The sequence below is a fragment of the Chaetura pelagica genome, unplaced genomic scaffold (genome assembly GCF_000747805.2).
Source record: "Chaetura pelagica isolate M959 unplaced genomic scaffold, ChaPel_1.0 scaffold67, whole genome shotgun sequence".
Lineage (NCBI taxonomy): Eukaryota > Metazoa > Chordata > Aves > Apodiformes > Apodidae > Chaetura > Chaetura pelagica.
Window position 1 is genome coordinate 4,306,007 of NW_009954107.1, and position 24,271 is coordinate 4,330,277.

Below are 24,271 nucleotides of genomic sequence, written 5' to 3' on the forward strand. Positions count from 1 at the left end.
ATGATAAATCTATCATTCTTGATTTTTCTTCTGTATTATTGCTATGATTTCAGTTCAATATTAATAACAAAATATTACTTTAATTATTCTTTCCAAAAGGACTTTCTACATATTTCCTCTCTTAATCTGATTCATTGACACAAAAGGTTTCAAAAAATGAAAATTTTCTGGTAGAGGTATTAGTTCAGTATTTTGTTGTAAGGGTGGTATAACTAAAGAAATTTCTGGTTATAGACTGCAATATTTACCTAATTTTGGACGATCTGAGTGATCATGGAATTTATTTATTTTTTTAGCTGCTGCTTATATGAGCTATGAAAACTGGAATATACCTTTTAAATAAAATGAAATGTCTGTTTAAGAACTCCAGATGATACAGAACTTACACTGTTTGAAAAATTATGTAATACTTAAAATCCTTTTTCTGTCTGAGTGTTGTTCACCTCAGTTTTCAGGTACAAGATTGTCCTTGTTTATTGTAGTAGAGAGTTCTCTGTCCTTCAGTTCATTAGGCCTTCCTTGGTAATTGCATATTGTGATGATATTACCTCCTTTCTTTCCTGACAGACTCTCAGTAGATTGCTCTTCTTTAAGAGGTTTTAAACTTCTGTGTGTTTTGATGGTTAGAGTAGAAATAAGACAACAGATGCATTAAAATCTACATAATTGTTTCTGGTTTCAAAACCAATGAACCTATTTCTAAACTAAATATAACATTCATTTTTATGTGTGCAAACTTTGGAGGCTGGTCTCTTGAATTCCTAACACAGTAGAAATCTTCCATGTTTTTAAAATCGGAACGTGAATTTGGTCTTGAAATAAACCATTTAAGTGAAAAATACAATTCTTACTAAAACTGTTTTGCATAAAAGAAACCTCCATTGAGGTGAGAATTTAGACCATGATTTTTAATTGCAGGAATAAAAGGTAATTACCATAAAATCCCATCCAAAGTAAGGCAGATCATTTATAACAGCACATGCTCAGCAACAACCACTTACTCTCAATTATGAAGATGGCTGGATTTTCCCTTTCTAGTAAAATCCTAGTATGCTAACGTTTATCCTAGAGCTTTCCCTTCACCCTGGACCATAGAAGGTATTTACTCCACAGGCAAAATTGCAAATAAATGCCTAGTAATCAAGATGTATCAGATCATTAGCAAAAAAACATCCCTGCATGTCTATTCAAAGGCATACCTGAAAAAAGGCTGGGTTGCTGACATACCCCTCATGGTAATTATGTCATGCCAAATGCATTTTATCTTCTGTAATCAAACAAACAACAAACCAAAACATCAATACAAAAAAAAAAACAACACCAAAAACTCTTATAATTATTCTGGGGAAAAAAGTGTAACATAAAGATAATAGATCTTGTTTGCAAAATTGAAATACAGACTCACATTAATTGGTTTATCGTATACTGCAAAACTAAATAAATGTCACTAGATCATTATTTCAGAAAAATTGTATTATTTACTCCTTTACAGTATAGTTTGCTGGTTTGTACAAATCTTTGCCATCTATTGTAGCTGTTTGCAGATGAGCCAATCATGATAGAGCTGTTCATGTTTTGTGAGTACAAGGAAACCAAAAGATAGCTAGTTCATTTTTATTGATAATGGCTTGAAATGCAGGTTTGGAATCAGTAACATAGATATAGATATATAGATGTACAGTGCAGTAAAGGGAGAGCCAAGCTGTGTCCAGGTCAAATTGGAGGTGCCTCAAGCTCAGCATTCCCTTCACCACGGTCCCCAAATGGACTCTGCCATCTTTGAAGACCATGCACCACCCATTTCACCACCAAGACAGCACACACATGTCCTGACTACACTGCTTCTAGTCTGGAAAACTACAATGCTAATTTATTTAAGAGAGCTCAAAGATTCAATAGATGCACTAGTTTGGGGAGTGAGGCAGGATTCTTTCTTCTTTTCAGAGTGAAGAACTGGCATGCACAAAATGAATCGTTGCAGTTTGAAATTGCAGGCTTTTGTTACATACTTACTTCTCTTTCCTGTTAAAATACTCTTAAAAGCTCCAGGGAAAAAAAAAAAAAAAAAAAGTTGATATTTTTATCTGGGTCAATCAAAACTTTTCATTTTTGATACTTAAATTTTTAATTTACCAGAAATTTCCACGTTTTTTTTTTTTTCCCTGGAAGGCAGCTTTTCCACCTAACTTCTAATGAAATTCAAAGGAAATGGTTATTTAACCCAGTATTACTGGTAATCAATTCTACCTGAGTATGGCAACTGCAAGTTAAAAGAAAGAAGTGCATTATAGTATTTTGCATGCATTTTACAGTCATTGAATCACAGAACCATATACAGCCATGTTTACTGGCATAAGGGAATCAGTTGCAATACAGCAAGGATGCATATACAAATTTTCAAGATGGTATTCCAAGAAAGATTTTCATAGCTTGAAACCATATTCTGTAATTTTTAATTATTTTTTTTTCTTCCTTGGTGCTGCTAAGAACACAGACTATTAAATATATAGAGAGGGGCCTGACTTTAGGGAGTGTTTGTTGAAAGGTGTGAAGAAGGTGTAAAAAGGGTGTGTGCCTGGTTTGTTTTTTTTAAAACACGTGTGATTAGATCATGTGGAAATTGCTGGTCCAGTACTTTAGTTCTATGAGGAGAGTGAGAAATAATGTGAAGTTACAGTGAACCCATCTGGCCAGGCAGGAAAATCCAGTTTAATTGCTCCATTGCCAGAAATGTTAAATCACTTCCTGGGAATGCAATTCATTTGGAACATATGGAACTCGTTGGAAGAAGGTCTCCAGTGAATTCAAAACTGCACTGGAGATGAGACCATTTCTCATAAGCAACAATCATGTTTTCCCACTGGACAACATGTAAGCAGTATGTGTAGCTGTATTAACAAAAAACTAAACCAATAGTAGGAATGTCTGCAATCTTGTTGAACAAGATTTCCTTGTGGTTTGCTTTATTATAAGTTTTCAAGAAATGTTATGTTCATTTAGGATTTTTTTTTCCTAGGCTTTTAAGCAGCAATAGGACATTCTGGCAGAATTTTTAGCTCATTTTCCATCTTAATTCAGCAGAACTATACTCTGTTTAGGAAACAGACACATTTGAAAGTATCATCCAAGGTTTCTACCCTGTGGATAAAAAGCTGATTTTTAAAGGTGTTTTCTGGTTTTATTTAGTTCTTTAATCAGAGACCCTATATTTACTATGTATTGCAATAAAATAGGAAGATTTAGAGTTTTTCGGTAAACTAAGAAAGCCTAAATCTTTGACTAAAAATATGGCCTATCCATTAGTTCTCCTTAAACTGCAAACAATTAATGAGTAACACTCACTTTTTCATATACATTATTGTAAGGAAAATATCTTTTGGGACTGTTAGAATGGATTCAGAATTTTAAAACATGCCAGTGCACCATGGTTGAAGTCAAACATTCAGGTTACTGTCAGTCTTTACAATGAAAAGGATATTGAATTTGGAAATAAATATGCTTCCTGTTCTGTCTTTAAAAAAAATTTAAAAAAAATTACTTTCATTAATTTGTTGCTACTATATGGGGGTTTTTAGAGATAATGTCTTTTTTCTTTTTTACTTGGATTCACATGAATTTGAAAAAATATGTGGTCCTTGGTGAATACTGTACGTTTCTTGTACACTTAATCATTTAGACAAAAACAGAGAAAAATAGGTCTGATTTTAAAAGCACGTGACAGAAATGCAGTCATGCTTTTGCTGAAAAAGTGGGCTAAGTCTGATATCAGGAAGAAAAGTGCAGCCATAAAAAGAAATGTCTGTATTTACATAATGCACTATGGAGGACCTGAAGTACTGACAAATGATGGTGACAGGTAGTCCCACTGTGTGTGGCCCTTCTCCAAGTTGTTCTAGGAAAACTTACATAGTTTGAGATGCCATCATTTTGAATATATTTCTTTATCTGAATGTTCTAGTAGCATCTTTTTTTCCATGGGCCTGACTTGATTTTACAATTCCTACTTTTGGTAGATTTTATAATCCTCATTGGTCTCTCTAGCATCAGTCTTATGAATTGCTGCAAGATTGCTGCAGAGACCACAGAAAGTACTTTTATTTGCAAACCTTACTCTATACTTTCTGGAACTTTTAGTGCTTCTTCATCCCAGTTAACAGAAGTACCGATTTTGTGACTTATGCATCTTGTCCTGAAGCTTTATGGTTCTTTGCATTTCCAGATACAGCAAATACAGCTGTGTGCTGATATGAATGATTATGGGAGCTGATTCAGAAGTGTTAATTCAGGCCAAAGTCACTACCAGTTATAGACAACATTATTAAAGTCCATTTAAGTATATCATAAAGTCACCAGAGAAATTAACTTCTGTACTTGTCACACTGTCATATCCCTATTGCATCCTGTAACTGCTACCCCCCTGTTCACTGAATCACATCTTGACCTTGCATTTTCACCTTATAAAGGCTGTCCCCATCAAACTTGCCTCTTCTCCATGACAGAGCTTATGATTTCTATGCTGAATGCTGACACCAGTCATCTCAATGTTGTATTCTAAACTTATCTTAATGGATACCATCTCACCTTCTTTGATTTTTTTATTATTTTTTTTTTATTGCTAACCAAGCTCGAAATTAAAATCTTATAAAAAGTCCCCATCTGCTTTCATCTTGACCCTCCCAGTTGATTTTTAATGTTCCCTCATTCTTTTTTCTTATTCTGTTTTGTTTTCTTCTCCTATGTGTTTGCTCATTTCTCACCTATTCCTCTTTACAAGGTTATCTCTTTTAAAAATCTCCTTCTCAGACAAATAAGAATAGTGAATTCAGACTTTTTTATTTTCTTACTTAGCCAGTGTAACCTGTTAGGTCTGGGAAAGAAAATAAAATTACATACTGGTTTTCAAATGTCTATGATATATTTTTTTAAAATCTGTACATTGTACACTTTTTCTTTCTTTACATCTGATTCCTTGATTCGTTCTGTAATTTTATTGGTTTTTTGGCATGTTAACTTTCTTCAGTCTATGGAAGTTAACATCTCTGTTGCATTACTAGAGCAAAATAGTGCTTCCTCGGAACAAATATATGTTTGTACAAAGCAAGGGAAATGCTTTTCAAGCAAGAGGTTGCTGTCATTTTGAATAATATGTCTGATGGTGTGGCATTTTTAATGCCAGACTCAAGCAATAGATATTTAACTAGACAGAGTACAGGTGAAACAGAAAGAATGCAAAAAAGGGCTGTGTTGGCTATTATCAATCTGTAAATTATTTACATAGTCTAAGACGTGTTTCGTTTGTCATTCTGTACAAAATGCCACTCAGAAAATGCTATTAAATATATTTCATGTAACAGGACAAATCAAATTCTGAAATGAAATTTTCAAAGTCTATTTCAGAAACTCTGTGGAAAGTATGAAAATGGCTGTTTAGTGATTTCTGTCCATAACTCTCCTTTTTCTTTTCCTGTGAAATCTTCAGCAAGAAGATCTGCAGTAGGAAAATCTGCTGAGCAAAGGCTAGACTGACATAAGTTAAAGGGTTGTAAAATGGATACCTTAACTCACATGGCAATTCTACATGCATTGCATACATAATCCAATTTCTCATCCAGACTTTCTTACCTTTACCATATCTGTGCATTCTTTAATTCTGTTTATATGTGTGCCATATAAATTCCATTTTACAATTAATTCAGTCTATTACCTTATTTTTTGGGAAAGTATCTCAGAAAGTTCCTCTGCATATCTAAAAGAAAAGCATGGTATGAAAGATTTTTGCCTCCATTGCATAAAAACCCCAAATTTTCTAAGTGGAAAAACAATTACAGCCAATATGAAAACAGTTCTATTACTTGTCTTTGAAAAATTATATAACAAGTAAGAAACTGGTATGTTATAGAACAACATACATTTGATCCCAAGTACTATGCATATGCAGTTAATGGCAGAACTCAAGTAGAGTTCTGCAGGAGAAAGATTTGGCATTTAATCTCTTCTTCAGCCACACAGTTTTTGTCTTCACTCCTTCAGAATTATTTAGTGATTTCGCAGTGGAATTTTGTGGGCATGTATTTTAGGATGATTATTTCAAAATGTGGTCATTGTAATATCTTATTATCTCCATCTCCTCCCTTCTTTCCTAGTTCTTTTTTTTAAAACAGTAACTGGTTTCATGCTAGATTATAAGCCACTTAAATGGGAACTGTATGTTTTTCTCCAGAATGCTTAACACAGTGAGACCTCAGTTCTTTCCAGACCTTCTGGACACTCATCAAATCTACCATAGGATTTATAATGTTTCCTTACTATTTTTTTAATAATGATATAATTTATTTTTTTCCTTAGGCTATGCCCATTATTTCAGAGAAGGAGAAGGCTGGTGAGTCAATATTTATTTCTTTTCTCATTTTCTTATGTTTGTTTTGTAGAATACAGTGTTACTTAACTGAGTGACAAGAGATGGGCTTCAGCTGTGGGGTTTCAAATGCATAGGCTTATAGACCTGACAAATGTCTGTGTAAAGGTTATTGTTTCCTGAAAAGGATTTTTTCTCTCTCTGAAAAGCCGCCCAGCTTTCTGTGTGATAAGGATGTTTGAAACTATCCTATGAAGTACTCTGAACTGCAGCTGCCCCTTACGTGTCAGCCTTCTTCTAGATACTCACTTGTGGTTTTTATTTATTTGATGTCCCCATTAACAAACATGGATGCCAATGGGTTTGTTCAAGCCAGTGGAATTTGATGACTTAGTGTGAACTTTACCATCTGTCTTTAAGTATGGTAGGAAGCTTTTATTATCTGGAGTATTTCACTGGAAATAAAAATTTATATTTTGGCTAAGTACTTCCAGGATATTGAAAGGTTGTTTTCCTGTTATTTTGTTATATGTGTTCTCTGACCATTATGTGAAATTGTCTAGCAATTGTCTGCAAGAGACTTTCTAATACATGCATTGCTGTGATAAACTCTAGGAAACACTCTACTCTTAGCACTATAGATCTTTAGAATTTCCCTTGGTTTCTTCATCATTTATTTTGATGGTTTGCTCCTGTACTTCAACTGTAGTTTGAGAAATACCTCAAAATACCCAAATGCCACCTGGCATTCTGATTTATGGTTGATTGTTGTTGGTGATGATTTCTTGCATTATCCTGGTTTTGGGTATTCCTTTCACTTGTTAAGGGAGAGAACTGTTTTTAAAAAAAACCAAAACAAAACAGAAAGTTTTTGAGAGAAAAGCCACAGCGCTAATCAGTACTGTAAAAACATTAGAGTTGTCTGGTCGGAATGTTGGTGTTTTAGCTGTTGAAGTTTATAACTGTGACTCATTTCATAAGCATTTTTTAAATAGATTTCACATTATTATATATTATGGTATTATTTCGTATTTCTTTTCTGAGGCGGCTGATAGTTGGCCACATACTTTAAATTATGTCCAAACATACAAACTGATTATAACTGGCTCTACTATTTGAAGATAACTTCAAATACTTTGTCAACCAGCCATGCAGCATTATAGATTTTTGTACATAGTTACCAATTCTGTACAATGCAAGACTAAAAGCTACCTGGAAATAATTTAAAAATATTCAGGGCATAGAGATGTAATGACCCCAGTTTTATACTAGAGGAATAGAGTGACAATAAGTTTTTGCCATAGCTAATGGCTCATAAAATTAGAAATAAAAAGCAAAGCTCTATGCTTACTTCTTCATTGTCAAAACTACCCATCGTGTCAGTGTTGATGATGGCATAAAATAAATGTATTTTTTACATACCCTTTGTAACCTATACATATGGATATGAATCTGCCTCTCTCTTCCTTCTTCTTGCCCAGATTTGCAGAGTTATGTTTTTTGTGGATAGCATTATACTTGGTATTACAAATATTTGGTGGAATTTCATTCCATGTGAATCAGTTTGCTGATGTTTCCATGCACTTGAGCACAAGCTAGTGGAAATGTGGTTGCCTTTTAATCAGTTCTGGCTTTTGTTTAGCTCTTTGCAGCTTAGGAGCTCATGAGGTTGTGATGGTCTTTTTTTGAAATATTAACCATGCCTTTGGGAGATGATTGTTTAAATCAGGCCTATTGACTTAGGAAACATGGCTTTAGGGGTAGTTTGTGCTATATTTTTCAAATACGGTTGGATCTTCATTCAGACAATCAGGTCTCATGTTTTGCAATTTGACAAACTGTTGTTTGAGCATTGCTGTTTATGCTTCACTAGATAGATGACATTGCATAGAACTCACAAACGACAAAGCCAAAAGTAACATGTGAAAGCCTACATAAAATAGCACAACATATTTGCATGTCTACTGTAAAAAAAACAAATGAGACTCCCTTTATATATTTGGAAATACCAACAATCTAACTCTTTTCAGTTTATATTATTACAAATAGACTAAAATATATTACAAAGTATTACACAACAAAAAGGAGTTGTTTATTTTACTACTGGTAATGCTAACAACACAGTAGGTGAAGAGATTAGATAGCTTTGTATTTAAATTAAAATTTGATTAAAAACGGACTCAAAATGTCTAGTAAAACATCTTTTATCAGTTTGTGGGTCTGAAGTAATAATTTGTAGCTTCCTCTTTCCTAATTCATATAATTTGGTTTCATCTGGGACTGGGCTGGAAAATATAGGAAAGCAGAAAAGCTCTTACTTCAATGTATCTGGTTTAGAAATATATATATATAAATAAAGAGCTTTTTTTTACAAACCTTTCTATTCTGTAGACTCTAGATACTCTGATACTTTCAAATGCTTTTCCTACAGGCCCAAAAACTTAGATCCTTAAATAGCCCAAGCTGTTTAAGTATCTTAGAAGTTCACACATAACTGATTATGTTTTTAGTAGTTGTTAATCCCTGAAATTAAATATTTTCTCAATTTTACATATTTTTTCCAACATGCAGTAAATTTTTACTACATCAAATACAAACTTTCAGACTGAGTACTTACAAAAAAAAAAAAAAAGAAACACAATATTTTTAGATCGAGAGCAAAGCCAAACATAATCTGAAAACATTGGTACTATTGTCAATTAATAACTCAAGAGTTCCATAAGCAGTTAATTCATTTTTTTACAGTGGAAAGTGCAGTAAAACCTGCAATTGCAGAGGCCCTTCAGCAAAAATCTATAAACGAGATTGAGAAGAACATCAATCATGCCTGTGAATGCTATTGCTTAAGGTTATGTGAATTAGGGCAGTGGAAATTATGCATTGTGGCATCAGCTATTTCTGTGAAAAGCATTTTTAAGAAGTCTCAATACTGGTGACATGTCTGGCAATGGTGAAAAAAAATAAATCTTTCAGAATAACTTTTTTAAGGTATAAGTTGAGATCAAGCAACATGCACAGTCAGGGAAAATTATGGTTCTAGCCAAGAGATGACTTGGGCTGGAACTATCAGCACCTAAATCAGGAATGCAGGCCAGCAAGCAGCTTCAAAAGAAGCTGTTTTTTCAGATACATCCATATTTTATTTTCTTTTTTGAGTAATGTATGTATTCTTTTGCCTTTACTTACCTTACTCAAATGCTGTCCACAAACTATGAAGAAATTTGAGGGATGAAGGATTAATCTCACCTGTCAATAATGAAGGAGTCACTGTGGTTGATTTAGTTGTGTTGGCTTCATTTATAGCCCAAAATTAACATATGAACCTTGGGTCCACCTCGTTATATGTTAGCATTTAGTTAACTGATGTGAATCACACACAAGACTTCATGAATGGTATTTGTGAACTCTCCACTACCTGTAAAGCCAAGACCTCTGCTAACATAGGTACCAATATTCAGTCCGATAAACCCAGTGAGAGGTTCCTAATTCAGGGCCAATTGCAATTTCTGGAGCAGTACCTCCCAAAACAAAGATGAAATTGCTTTAAGTCAATATTAGAAGTATTGCCTAAGACTCTTTGTGGACCTACTTCATGATTTCCCAATTTATCCTCAAATATTTGTAGGCAACAGTGAACTCTGTGACTTAGAAATATTGCTACAACAGAGCCAGCAGGAGGGGTAGAGTGAATATTCACATCTGGTCAGGGACTAGCACAGCTTATTTCTCTTGAGGTGATGAAAATATATACAATCACATAAACAGGGCAGATGGTTTAGTCTAACCCTAAATAAATATTGACACCATTGGTCCATAATGTTCAGCATTATAATAAATGCATTTTCCTGTGCATAAAACAACTGCCCTGTGGTATTTTGGTTGAAGACACATTTAGAAGAGTTGCTCCTCTAAAAATAAAATACATTTTTTGAAGTCACAGAGTACTACATTTTAGTTATTAAGTATAAACTTGAATCAATTAAAAAACACAGAACACATGACTTGATATTAAAAAGTAAGTGACACTACTCATCTTTAGCAGTAAAAATTCCCTAGCAAAATAGCAAGTGAATGTTCTTTTAAGAGCTTTTGGATTCTACCAAAATATCCCCTCTTGCTTTAAAGACATAGTATGAAAAAGTGTACAACTTCTCTGGGTAAATCTCAGTGCTCTTTCTAGTAGGTCAGAGAGGCTTACTTCAGAAAAAATAAAAAATAAAAATCTGACATGGAATAGAACAGATTTGACAGCCCATTTCTTGCCTGTGTTTTGGTGATCAGCAAGCAAACAATACAGTATTAAGCCCAGCCAAAGACAGCAGCCTCACTGGATCTCTGGCCACTGTAAAGTGTTTGAAAGCTCCCCAGTGTGAACAAGTGTCTTTTCATTTCTTTTCTGCATCTCCTCTAGGTTTCTGGTAAAGATACTATTTAATAAAGTACAGACTCAATGTCCTTTGGTGTTAATTTCCCTGGTTGCCTTGGATTCACACAGGAGACAACTACACAGCTGATAAAAGGGATCTTAGCTTCCAGGTGTTTCCTCTCACAGACTAATTGTCACTGTTGGGCAGTGGGGGACACTAGGTGCTCAGTCCCATGGTGAGATGAGCTACAGAACAAGAGGTGATGAAGTGATGACAAGGCAGTTTGGGCTGCCTGTGAGAATTCACAGCAAAGAACCTTGAAAATCCAGTAGCAACAGATTCACTGTCATTGAACAAGGCACACAAAAGACATCTGCTAGGCATGCTAGGTAGAGTTAATTTCATTTAGTTGCAGCTTAAATCAAAGAGGAAAAAAAAAAAACACGACTAGATTTTACAAACATGTTCTCGATCCAGATAAATTCTTTCTATGAGCAGAGTATTTCTATGAGCAGTACTCACTGGATATTCTGTTTTCATAAAGTCATAAAAGCTCCATCCATATATAACTTATTGTGAACCTAGAGCAAACATTAAAAAATCTAATCTGACTGGCTACTGGATATCAGTTTCCACATAAACTAGAGAGAAATATAAGTAAATTGGCAGAGGTACCAGTTTTTTGATTGCTTTACAATATCCCTATCCAGTGTTGTAGAATACACTGGGCAAAATTAAATTTTAGTTGTTCCTTTTTGTAAGTATCGTATCTGGTTTTAGTAGAACAGACCTTAGTATGAAGTACTAGTTCCTAGCTAGGTAATCTTTCTTTTCTTGTTGGTGTTGCAACAGTTATAAAATTTGTTTTAGCTGAGTGTTTGCTTTCTAAATAAAAATGTCAGGTGACCACTTGCACTTCAAGCTGTCATAGTCAAAAACTGTTACAGTAACCCGGCCAGGATAGGCATGGATGACTGCCAAACACAAATAAATCCTAATAGATATTTTTTTTATTCCACTACCATTTATTTAATTACTGGAAATAATTGTGATGCCAATAGATGCCTAAAGCTGCCATTTCATAATAAGATTCCTGATGATGATTAGTTGTCTAGTTTTCTTTATTTTTCCTAAGTGCAGTAAAATATTTCATGTCATTATTTTTGGTATTTGATTTTAGTGACTTTTTAACTGCACACTACTGTAGTTGTTCTGAATAAATTACTTTAATGTTAAGATCACACCATATTCACTGTATGCATGTGGATATACACATATAAACTTGAAAATGCACATAGCACTGTGAGAAGCCAGTCTCATTAATCTTAAGGTGCCTTGGCTGTTTTATTTCAGTTTTGGAGGAAACTGTAGATTCTGAGACTGCAGCTTTCCTCTGAAAATCCACTTTTAACCATTCTAAATGCATTGGGTGCAGAATGGTCCCTAAAATTCCTCATGATTGTCTGTTGTATATTACTTTCTTGTCTTAAAAAGTGAGAGGTAGTGCCAGGACATGTGAATTGTTCTCTGAGGGAGAACCAGCAGTCAGGAAGGTTGTATATCATTAAAGGACAAAAACATCCAGGTCTTATGCCTGAATGGACAAGCAGGTGTTTTCTGGAATGCTAAAGTGAATTCCATGAAATCTTTGCATAATAATAAAGTACATCTGAAGTATCTGAGAACTAACAGAACCTCTTGTGTATCGAGTTCTTAAATATTTAGCCACCTTCTGTTTTTTTATTCCACCTGCATTAGTATTGGCCATCAGTATGTACCTGCTTTTATACTTCTTTGGAAGAGCTTTTAAAATAAAAATATGCAGCTGTTACCTTCAAAGGCAATTTCTTTACTATATGCTCATCTATTTTGATCGTCAAAATACTATGAGAGAAAAGCTTAACTGAATTATTTAAGGCCAATAACAAGGGTAGGCCATTAATTTTACATTGCATTGGGCCATGTCATGCACTTCCATGCCTTTGTAGCTGTGACATTTTTCTGGATTCTTTGATGTTTGTTTTAATTGTGGCAGTAATTTTAAATATTTCCTCAACAAATACTCAAGTATCAATATATACTTTAGAGAAAGCAAGCATTGCCTCAATGCCTTATGTTCCTGTAACGAGCAACTGATTTTTTATTTCTTTACTGGTTTGCTGTCTTTTTTAAAGTTCTGTAATAGAATTACTTTATTCTAATAAAGATATTTCACTGACAGTAATAAAGATACATATAATGAGTGATTAGTGCTGCTGGCCATCATGCTAAATCTTTCACTTTTTCTATCCAATCCAATGTTGCTTTAAGGTAATATGTACTTTCCTTGTTAAGTTGTTTTTATCCTAAAAACCATGTTATTAGAAAAAGAAAAAGATAAAGGCACAAAAGCGCATTGACATCAAAGACTTTTAAAAGCATTTTGACATCAATAGTTTGTTTTAACACAGATTGATAAGTTGTAAGAATGTCTCATAACAAACTTCATCACCTGTTAGTGAAATACAGTTGAACAAAAGATAACTCAGGATAACTATCTTGAGATGTACCTTTGGTGGTACTTTCTCCAACCTCTTGTTCAAGCAGAAGCAGCCTTGATGTTAGACAAGGTTGCTCAGGACTTTATCCAGCCTGATTGTAAACCTCAAAGGGAGAGCCTGTGTAACTATGTATGCTACCTGCTCCACTGCTGTACTGTCTCCATGGAGGAGTTTTCCTTAAATCCTATCTGATCCTTTCTGGTTTCAGTTTATGCCTGTTGTATCTTAGCATCCTCAAATGCACAATATTAAAAGCCGAGGTCCATCTTCTTCTTGCCCTTCAGTAGGTCCTTGGGGAGCTGCTGCTAGAACCCCAAAAGTCACCTCTTCAGACTGAACAATTCCTGCAGCCTCAGATCACAGGCCAGGTGACCCAGACCCTGACCAGTCTGATGGCTCTCCCTGGATGGTTGCCTTTTATTGACGTCTGTCTTGTATTGGGAGAATCCTGAAACTGGACTCAGTATTGCAGATGTAGTCTAACAAGCACTGAATTGAAGGGGATAATCCCTTCCCTCCATCTACAGGCCATGCTTTTATTGATATACCCCAGGATGCTGCCAGATTTCTTTGCTGCCAGGGCACACTGCTGGCTCAGGCACAGTTTGCTGTCTGCCAAGACCCCAGGGCCTTTTCCATAGAGCTGCACTCCAGAAATTTTTATAATTTATTTATCCACCCTTCCAGACTGTTAAATCCCAACTTGCAAACAAAAATATTGTGGGAAACAATGTTTTCATGATTGAGCTCTTTGTTGTCACAGCAGAAAACACAGCAGAAGTCTGATGCATTTGTTCCTTTCAGCAAATTCCATTTAGTATTACATTATAAGTAATTATAACATACTTAGATTCTAGCACACCACCATACAGACCGTAAATTGGTATGCAGTAAATTCTGGCTAGTATGGTATATTTAATCTTAATCAAGTTTATTTCAGTATAAAGCTAGTTATCTGTTACAAAGTGGTTTGGTATAATTTATATTAGCCAGCCCATATTGTGGTCCCTTATACTGGACACGAGAAACATTCTAAAAGAAGTAGTCCCTGACCAAAAATAGGGTTTACATCAAAGCAAACATGAACAACTTCTTCCTTTCCTTTTTTGGCTATAGCAAGAATAACAGAGAATGGTGCTAACCAGTTAATCAAGTTATTTCTGGTCTAATTTTGTTCTGACTGAGTTCATGGTAAAGACTTGTGTTGATCCAGATGAAATATAAACTAGTTCACTAGGTTCTAATTGATACTGACATGTAAACGCTAGGCCATGGTTTCCAAAGTAATGATGTGATTTGATTTGGAAATCAGGTGATGGGATTTCTTTTTTAGTCTCCAGTCAGTTTCTGAAAAGCTGAAGCACCCAGAGCCAAATTTTTAAATTAACTTTTGGCTACATTTTCGAAGTTATTTAGGTAACTGTGGATGAAAAACAAGCTCTCTTTCGTGAAACCTGCTGATTGTACACAGATTCCAAGTAAATATTACCTTTAGGCAGTAAAATCTATGCGTGATACAGAATTATGAAGGTATCTAGTAATTTAAGAAAAGTTTAATACGTTCTTCTTTACTACTTTGAGTTCCTAAACAACATTCAAAACATCTGTAAGATCATATTTTGCTCCTGTGTTCATATTTGAAATTAGGACTTGGACTGCTAAGTTTTTTCAGAGTTGTTAAACTGAAGAGCTGAACAATTTTAAACCATCTGTAATAGAAAGGTCTTAGAGCACTTCAGAAAATGTGGTAGGATTACTTTTCTCTTTTTGCATCTATTAAAACAGAAGGGTAAAAAGTTGTTTCAGTCCCACATCACCTAGAACATGGGCTTTACTCCACAAAGCCAGCACATGGTTTTGTTGTTTGTATCTTTTAGGTACTTACATGCACACTTTCAACTCCTGTCTTATTAGAATAAAAAGCTCCTTTTCACAGATCCTCAGGGAAAAGAAAGAGCTCTTTGATGTTTGATGAGAAGTCATGCTTATTTACATTTCTCTACAGACTTGCTGAAAACTCAGGTGAGACACCCACAAAAGCACACTTTGGATTAGGCACACCTGGAGGCAAAGTGTCTTCCTGATGTGGAACTGTCCTTGGCAGCACAACGATAAGGCTGTGTGTAGCTGCAGTGTCACAGATTGCTCAGACATGGGGTTTTTCCACGTTAGAGTTGCTGATTTTGCTCTGAATGCCTTCTAGCATAGCAAATTATGCTTAAGAGAGTTGTTGTATCTGCTTGTAGTATGTTCAGCCTGAGCAACCAGAAATACATTATTGTCTATGAACGCAAAGATATTAACCATATGTGACAAAAGGTGCTTTTAATTATCTAGGTTTTGAAATAACATGCTATCTCATCATCAAGTTTAGCTATTGTCTCAAATGTCCTCTGCAAATACTCTTCTAAAATTAGATTGTTTTTGCATGTACCAAGAAGTGGCAATCAAATCAAATGATGTTTCTCTAGCATGTGGTAGATGCCATTGGTCTTTATAAAGCACCAGTTTACAACTCTTACATGCAAATGCACTCAGTTGGCTCCTGCAACAGCTTCATTACCACCTTCAATCTACCTTTGTGTTGCTTTTAGCTATTAGTCAATCTCTCCTTCATGACATTCCAGGAAAGAGTCAGATAACTGCATGAAATTGTTGCTTAATTCATATTATAAATCAAAAGAACTGAAAACCAACTTTACTTGTAGAAACAACTGCCAAATTACCTGTAAAATATAAACGTGTAAGGAGTTCTACCTTAGGGTAGTCATTCCAGTCACAGGAGTTTGGACTAAGCTTGTAAATAGAAGTTTGCTAGATCCAAGTCTAAAATGCTTTCTCTGAAAGTTCCTGTGAGTGAATAGCCTTTTTAATTCAGTTGGTAGGTATTAATTTAAAGCCCAGTCTACAGCGGATTCCGTTACGCCTGCTGTGGCCTAAAAGAAGATAGAGGTAATCAATTTTGGAGTGCTATCTAGGTGCATCCTATCTCTGTAGCTACTGATAAGTAGAATTGAAAGACAAAGCAGAAAGTAACCAGAGATTTTAATATGTATCAAAATACAAGTTGGAAATTAAAGAAGAGTAGTCAAAATACCTGTTAAAAGGCAAGGGAAAAAAAATAATAAAATAATGCACTGCTTCCTCTAGGCAAATTGGCTAATTTACAATGTCATCCTGAAATCAATGTTTCTTCATGTTGCAAGGAAGAAAAAGAAAGATCAAGACTTTTGTCAATAAGTTATTCATCAATTGACTTACATGGAGCCCTGTTTACAGAAAAAAAGTCCATATGTATGCTAGAAGATTTTGCTCTTGTAGTTACCATGAGAGGCTCTCAAAGCAGGGTTGAAACTCCAGAGTGTTAGGAGAGTGCCAAGGACTTATTTTAGTGGTACAGTTCATGCTAAGTCTAAGAGTGGAATAATAATTTTTGTGTCAGCACAAGTGTGCCTTCACCAGGTCTCTGTTTCACATTCGTAACTCATACACTTGCTCTGACAAAACTTTAAAGTGTATATAAGGTAAATCAGCTTTTTTCAGGTATCATTTCATCATCATCAAGGCATTTGTGGCTTGAAAATGATTGGAAAGTTGGAAGAGACTCATGGGAAAAATCTGTAGGTTTCCTAAAATTTATTTCACCCTTTTAGAGGAAGATCTCAGACTTTCACTTTTTATACAGATCACCCTTACAGATTCAGTTTGACTCTGTTTTGAAGCATGGCTCCACAATAGCATTTCTAGGAAAAATGCCTTTTAGCCATCATTCAATTAGCTGTTGCAGGATAAGACAAAAACAATGGGTCAAGCAGAAGACAATGATTCTGACTCACAAATTAGAGTAGGATTCACTGCTAGCTTGGAAGCTAGGGGCTTTTTTCTGTCAGGGATTTAATACCTGCCATTCCTTCCAATAGTAAAAGTTTTTGCACTTAATTTCTTTTTCTTGGTCTCTCAACACAATAGCTATCCATGTTTGATTACTCTGTGTTGATAACCATTTGACATTATGTGTAATTACTTGTCTCTTCCCATAAAAGAATGAGAGTATATCAAATAAATGTGGCAGGTTCAAAACAGAGGGAGGCATGTCTCCACACAGTCTAGAACTGAGCTGTGGTGCTCCTTGGCCGAGTAGAGTGCAGATGCTGAAGTTTTTCACAGGGTTAAAAAAAAAGTCTAGACAAACTAATGATAGAGAAATTTATTAAAATAACCCTTTCCTCAATTAAATTACTGAGAGTACTACTACTGATTTTCTTAACCCGAATTGTACCTCTCTGTGTAGCAATTAAAAATTTACCTGAGATGTCATATTAGTATTTCAGTATTTCTAGTGGATAAATCACTGTCCAATTATTGAATTTGTTTTTAATGTGTCAGAAATGGTATTTTGTAGTAAAAATGTATTGCATATTCAGCCCTAATCTCTACATTGAATTTAATATTATTACAAGAGTGTTTCTTATGTTTTCTAAAAAGCATGTATTTCTTTCATGAAACAGTACCAACTTTCCATCATCAAAGTAAGAATACTATATAAATTACACAGCAACAGGAAAAATTCCTCTACGTGTTAGGAAACTTTCTAACAGTAATTAGAGGGATCTTAAAATTTGCAGAAATCAGTGATCAGAATATAGTAAGTCAAGGCAATTCTTCAGCTGAGAAAAAAAAAAAAAAAAGAAAAAAAGAAGTATGAGCATATCTTGTAAGAATATAAAAGCACATACAAAACCAAAGACCATACTAAAAAACTGCAAATATATATGTATGCATTGCAGTTGTAATCAAAACTTGGCATAGTTTTGTTTTTAATGAGGAACTGAGCATTGAAAAACTAAACAAGAAAAGCTCCAAACTAAAAAGTTGTTACATATATTAACTCTTGCAGTATATTTCAAAGGCATTTCCAGAGAGAGAAGGCATGCCACATTAGGCAAACTAAGAGGAATAAGATACAGACATCCTTTCATAAAACAAATATATTTTAAAAAATCTTCAGCAAAGTAAATTGCATTTATTTATATTAGGAGACTGAAAGATAAGAAATTATCCATTCTTCCTCCACCCCCCCACCCGAATAATCATTATAGCTTAAGAAAGTTAAGCTACTGATCCATAGAAGGAATTCCACATCTGAAAAATCTTTGCTACATCTGTGTTGTGGTTTCATGCTTTTTGGTGCTTTGCTCACCAGTTCCCATGACTCTAACTTAAACCTCTCTCTTTTTTTTCTTAAGTGCATTCCAGTTCAAGTAAAGATGTAGTGATAATTTCATTTCCTGAGATCTGATATTTAAGCTTCCTTACCCAGTTTTCTTAAACAAAGCAAAATAAACCCTGAAAAATAAAACTACATAAAAAGACATAGTAAATGTGTTTGCAGTATTCTGGAGTATGGACAATCGTTTCAACAGACTGAAGTGAGATGGAGATTTGTAATTGTCAAAGATAACAGACAAGTAAAAGTGTTATTGTAGACTTCCAGCTGTGTTTAGCAAGCTGCAACAAGCACAATGCTGCTAGGTGAGACTTGCTCCAGCACCAAAACTCTGTCCACCATGTACCCTGGAGTTGCAGCACTGCTTGAAGTCTGAATTCTATTGGCTAAACTAACACAGTGCGGACAACCAGAAGAGAATTTCCTCTTATTTTCCCTTATAGTTGTTTCCTAAATAGTGCTACAATTGTTTCCAACATTTCCCTTTTCATTTAGAACTCCATTGATGACAAAAATGAAGTACCACAAAGTACTTTCCAAAACTGGGAATTTCCAGTCTTAGAAGAGCTCTGGGATCACACAGGTTTGTTTAATTTGCTCTGTCAGAGGGAAGGTATAGGCTAAATGTCGTTCAAACTTGGAGTGCACACATCTAGCAGCTGGTCACCAAGGACAGAGGGCACTTCATTCAAGGACTCAGTCATGCAGCAGGATCTGTTCTGTTCAGTATTTTCATCAATGACCTGGAAGAGGGAACAGAGTGTGCCCTCAGCAAGTTTGCTGATGACACTGAACTGGGAGGAGTGGCTGACACACCAGAAGGCTGTGCTGCCATTCAGCGAGACCTGGACAGGCTGGAGAGTTGGGCAGGGAGAAAATGATGAAATTCAACAAGAGCAAGTGTAGAATCTTGCATCTGGGGAAGAACAACACCATGTACCAGTACAGGTTGAGGGCTGACCTGGAGAGTGGTGTAGGAGAAAGGGACCTGTGGGTCCTGGTGGACAGGAGGATGACCATGAGCCAGCAATGTGCCCTTGTGGCCAAGAAGGCCAATGGCATCCCGGGATGCATTAGAAAGGGTGTGGTTAGTCGGTCAAGAGAGGTTCTCCTCCCCCTCTATTCTGTCTTGGTGAGTCCACATCGGGAATATTGTGTCCAGTTCTGGGCCCCACAGTTTAAGAAGGACAAGAAACTGCTTGAAAGAGTCCAGCACAGAGCCACAAAGATGACTGAGGGAGTGGAACATTTCCCTTGTGAGGAAAGGCTGAGGGAGCTGGGTCTCTTTAGCTTGGAGAAGAGGAGACTGAGGGGTGACCTCATCAAAGTTTACAAATATGCTAAGGGTGAGTGTCAGGAGGATGGAGCCAGGCTTTTTTCAGTGATGCTCAGTGATAGGACAAGGGGCAATGGGTGCAAACTGGAACATAGGAGGTTTCACGTAAACATCAGAAAAAACTGCTTTCCTGTGAGAGTGACAGAGCCCTCAAACAGGCTGCCCAGAAAGGTTGTGGAGTCCCCTTCACTGGAGACATTCAAAACCTGCCTGGACACATTCCTGTGTGATGTGCTGTAGGTGACTGTGCCTGACAGGGGGGTTGGACTAGATGATTTTTCGAGGTCCCTTCCAACCCCTAAGATTCTGTGATTCTGTGATCTGTACAAGTAGAGTAAACTAGACAGGACATGAGCTCAAGTACTGACATGCAGTTATCCCTCTTGTTTACTTATTGTCATGCTTGCTACTGAAGTTTTGGCCCATACCATTTGGCAGTTTTCTAGACAAGACACATGAACATTTTGGGAGATAGCATGGACCAGGGAATGTTTGAAACCAAAAGTGGTAGGGTATTCACCCTTAGTTTTATTGTGAGGTCTTGATCAAAAAGATCAATCAGATTAATTAATTTGGGGTTCCTTTGTCTACTACTAAATTCTCCCGGTTTAGTTCTTGCTTAGGGGATTCAAATATGAATTTATAAGCAAATCTTTTTCTTGGTGGAAGCATCTTAACCTCTTGCTTCCCAGACAAAGCTTGGGAAGGGCAATGCCTCTTGTAATGGAAAATGTGTCACAGTGAGAGTCTAGCATAATGATTGAACCACTGGTTTCACCTAACTCTTTTCTCTACTTTTGTTCCCTCTGACAAGCTGTCTTCAAGGTTTTTTATTTGATCATTTATGGAAAAGGAGATTCTGGAAATTACTTAGTTTGGTTACAGACAAACGGTCCAGGTGATTCTGCACTTCTATTTTTTAATTTTTCAGCTATCATCTCACAGTAATTACTTTAGGAGGGGAAAAGGAAAAAACAGTGAGCCAGAAAATTAACTGTCCTGCTGCTCTTCCACATACCTGGAGAGTGGAATGCAAAGGACTTCACAGAATCACAGAATGTTAGGGGTTGGAAGAGACCTCTGGAGATTGAGTTCAACCCCCCTGCCAGAGTGGGACTGCCTAGGGCAGGTCACGCTATTCTTGCTCGAGCCAGGATGAAGTCAATTTCCTTTTTACTGATTTCTTTTTTTTACTTCAGTTAAGTCTCTTTCAAGCAGTACACAAGTCTTCCAGCTAGTGGACTGATAACGCTTGGATGTTTATAGTTAGTTTCAAGAGACCAAGGACATTTTGCTCTACCTGTTGAATCTAATGCTTCAGATACTAAAGGAGCAGAAGAGTCATATGTATAACTCTCCTGTAGGGAGGAGCAGACTAGACAGACAGCAAATCTGGCAAACCAGAGTATTCTATTCAATATATCTATGTAGCTCCATATAAATTCAGGGATCGCAGAAGTCAAGCCCTTCTCCTTTTCCCTTCTCTTCCATTCATGGCCAGGGTCTGGGGAAGACTCCATCTATCCATCACCATTGATCCTCAGGTCTATGCATGACCCTCATAACTCTAACCTCAGCTCCTGTTTTGCTCTGCCACTATCTCTGGAAGCATTCAGGAACATTTCAGAACTGCTCACAGCTAAGGAGAGTGTCATGAGGTTGGGGAGAGGTGATAGGGATTTTGCACATTCCTGCATATACTTGTATATATTGTTTCTATCATTAGTATTTAATTAAAGCTGTCTAATTTAGTTTTCAATCTGGAAGCCTCTTTATTATCTCTCTCTTTTCCTTACCCAGGTTGGAGGGGACTCTTGGCATTGTTGTTATTTGTTTAATTGTCAATCATGAGTCAAATTATGACAATAATTTTTTGGCGCCAACGTGGGGTTCTATCATAAGCACAGGCTATAAATTCTGACTAAGTGGTGAATATTTAAAATTTCACCTCTGCTAGGAGGATTCCCTGAGACAGCTATGGGTAATGCTTCTCCTGAATATGTTCACAGCTTGAAAACTGGACAGAAAATTTCTGCAGTAACCCCGTTTGTTAAACATTGGTGAATGAATCATTTAATCATTGGAGCAAGCAACAGTTGTAAAGAACATTAGGAATTTAGGAGCACTGTGATTTGATTCATGAAATGTTAATGACCTTCATGTTTTATCAGTTAAAAGATTCACAGAGACAAAAATAACCAACCCTATTTTAAAGTGAAGAACAGTGACAACTGCCTCTGCGTATCTGTAGCTGAGGGGCAAACCACATTGCAGAGGAGAAGTTACCACCAATCCAAAATTTACAAGCTGCTGAAACTTCAAATAAGCTTTATTCTTAAATAGCATCAAATAGATTAAGGTAAGAAAAGAGCCATAATTCTGCTCTCCAGTGATATTATATGACTAAATTAAAATCATGTCTGTAATACCTAAAAACTGATTTTGAAGGTGCAATGCAATTTTATTTTTTTTCTTTCCCTCACTGCCTACTCTGCATCCCTTGAGAGGACCACTGCCTAACTTGCAAACTGAAGTCACTAAATAGCTTCACAACTAACCCTGAGAGGGACACATGCTACTCTGAAGCTTGGACGACTGCAGTGCCTAAAGTTCAGAGCAGCATAAATTAGTTTTAAAAGTTTGCCAAACCTTATAGGTCATATGTTCATTTTTAATGTGATTCATTTAAGTTTCCTATGCACCCTTCTAATTTTTACTGAACAATATAGAACTTTCTGGATTTAATACTCATAAGAATATTAACATACCAAACAAGTTTTAGAAATAGGGAATCCATTCCAAATTTCAACAGCATTTATAAGGACTGAGCTGGATTCCACTCCACCACGCCCTCCAACTATGTGCTTCCCTGCAAGCCCTTCCTTCACTTCCCTACCACAGAGATCTCCTGAGTATGTTTTCTGGGCCTTTCCAAAGAAGACTTCTATAGTTTCAGGCATCCAAATCCAGAGGTGACCACAACTATCTTGCCAGACCTCTGGACATGAACTCATTACTCCATTTTCAGGGACAGTTTAATTCTTTTAAGGCATCTAAAGTTTTAAAGTAAGCAAACCAGTTTTGCATAGTATGTGGGGTACTTTTAATGATGTTCTTTTTTGGTTGATTACACAAAAAAAACCCACAACCATAACAAACCTGGAATTCTTTTTCTTGCATTGGTGTCCTCAGTTTTGTGGTATGTACTCTGGATTGAGTCTGGTCATCTTCAATATTTTAGAATCTTACTGTGGGCCCTGTTATTTTACTTGAACAGGGTAGTCTTTCCAGCTCGTTTTCCAAAGCCTTCCCCTATTCACTGCCCAATCAACACAAAATGATTACTCAGACTGTAATAAACTGTTAAAGTTCATCTCTACCATCTTCTGCTAAAGCTTTCTTGACCCCTAGTCAAGCATTTATTTCCTTCACAGTTCATCTTTGATAAGTGTCCATTCCTTCAAGCATTTTCCTCACAAATAAGAATGAAATCCATTTCCCAAGTGCTATGTGTCACAACCTATCTGCACCAGAAGAGCTGACCAAAAAGTGAAGTTAGAGTTTGAGCCAGAGCCTGGAATGAAACTACCTTGTTCAGTAGCACCTACAGGACTCACAAGCCATGTGCACATTCCTGTTAGTGTATATACAAGCCAATGCAGTTCACTGTTTCTTGTAAAGTGTATGTCTTAGCTTAGTATGATTGTACCCTTTGTCTTCCCTTCCTGTATGCTTTTAAAGCATTTTTTCGTAGTTAAAGTGTTCACTCAACATGTAACCAGGTAAGCATGATTAATTATATTTCATAAGAAAAAGCTACCCAATTGCAGAACAAAGCAGACCTTCAGTGGAAACTGAACACTTTCACCTCATTCTTGCTGTGTCTATGCTTCACTTCTCAACTATTGGCATTACAGTGGTCAGCAGTAGTGTGCTCAACCACCTTTATGAAATCTACTAGCTAAAATGTTGAGAGAGGGATGTGAATCCTTAAGAGTTGTAGTCATTGTGTAGCTGTCTATCTCAATGTGGATTTCTCTTCAAACGCATGCCATGTGTTTTTAAACATGATTTATAGCCTGGCTTACTGTTCAGGCAATAATTCCTGGTTTTCATTGTGCATTAATCTGCTATGCTTGCAGAATATATATCCTTCTTCATGTATTCTGTAGGCCAGCTTGTGATTCACCTTTGCACAAACTGAAAGTTGCATTTGCCTGAAAGAGAGCTTTGTGTTGAAGGTGAGTCACAGTGTTCCTTCTCCAACAATATTTCACTGCCTTCTAAGTTCAGGAATTCAAGCATTTGTTGTGAGCTGGATCACTGACATGATTCACATGAAGTCCATCTATTTAACCTATGTTAGTTTAATGAGTTGGCTTTCAACAAGCTGTGCAAACAATTGCCCCAACACCAACTGAGAGAGCAGTTTGGTGCAGTAAGGGA

General features: G+C 36.1%; 1 protein-coding gene across 1 annotated transcript in view; it reads left to right on the forward strand.

Moving 5' to 3' along the window:
- The window catches only part of DLC1 (DLC1 Rho GTPase activating protein), a 215,476-nt gene that overhangs the window by 71,750 nt on the left and 119,455 nt on the right, over positions 1-24,271 (forward strand). Inside the window, exon 4 of the mRNA XM_010002489.1 lies at positions 6,346-6,379. Coding sequence (XP_010000791.1) covers positions 6,346-6,379 — 34 coding nt within the window. The remainder of the gene's footprint in view (positions 1-6,345; positions 6,380-24,271) is intronic.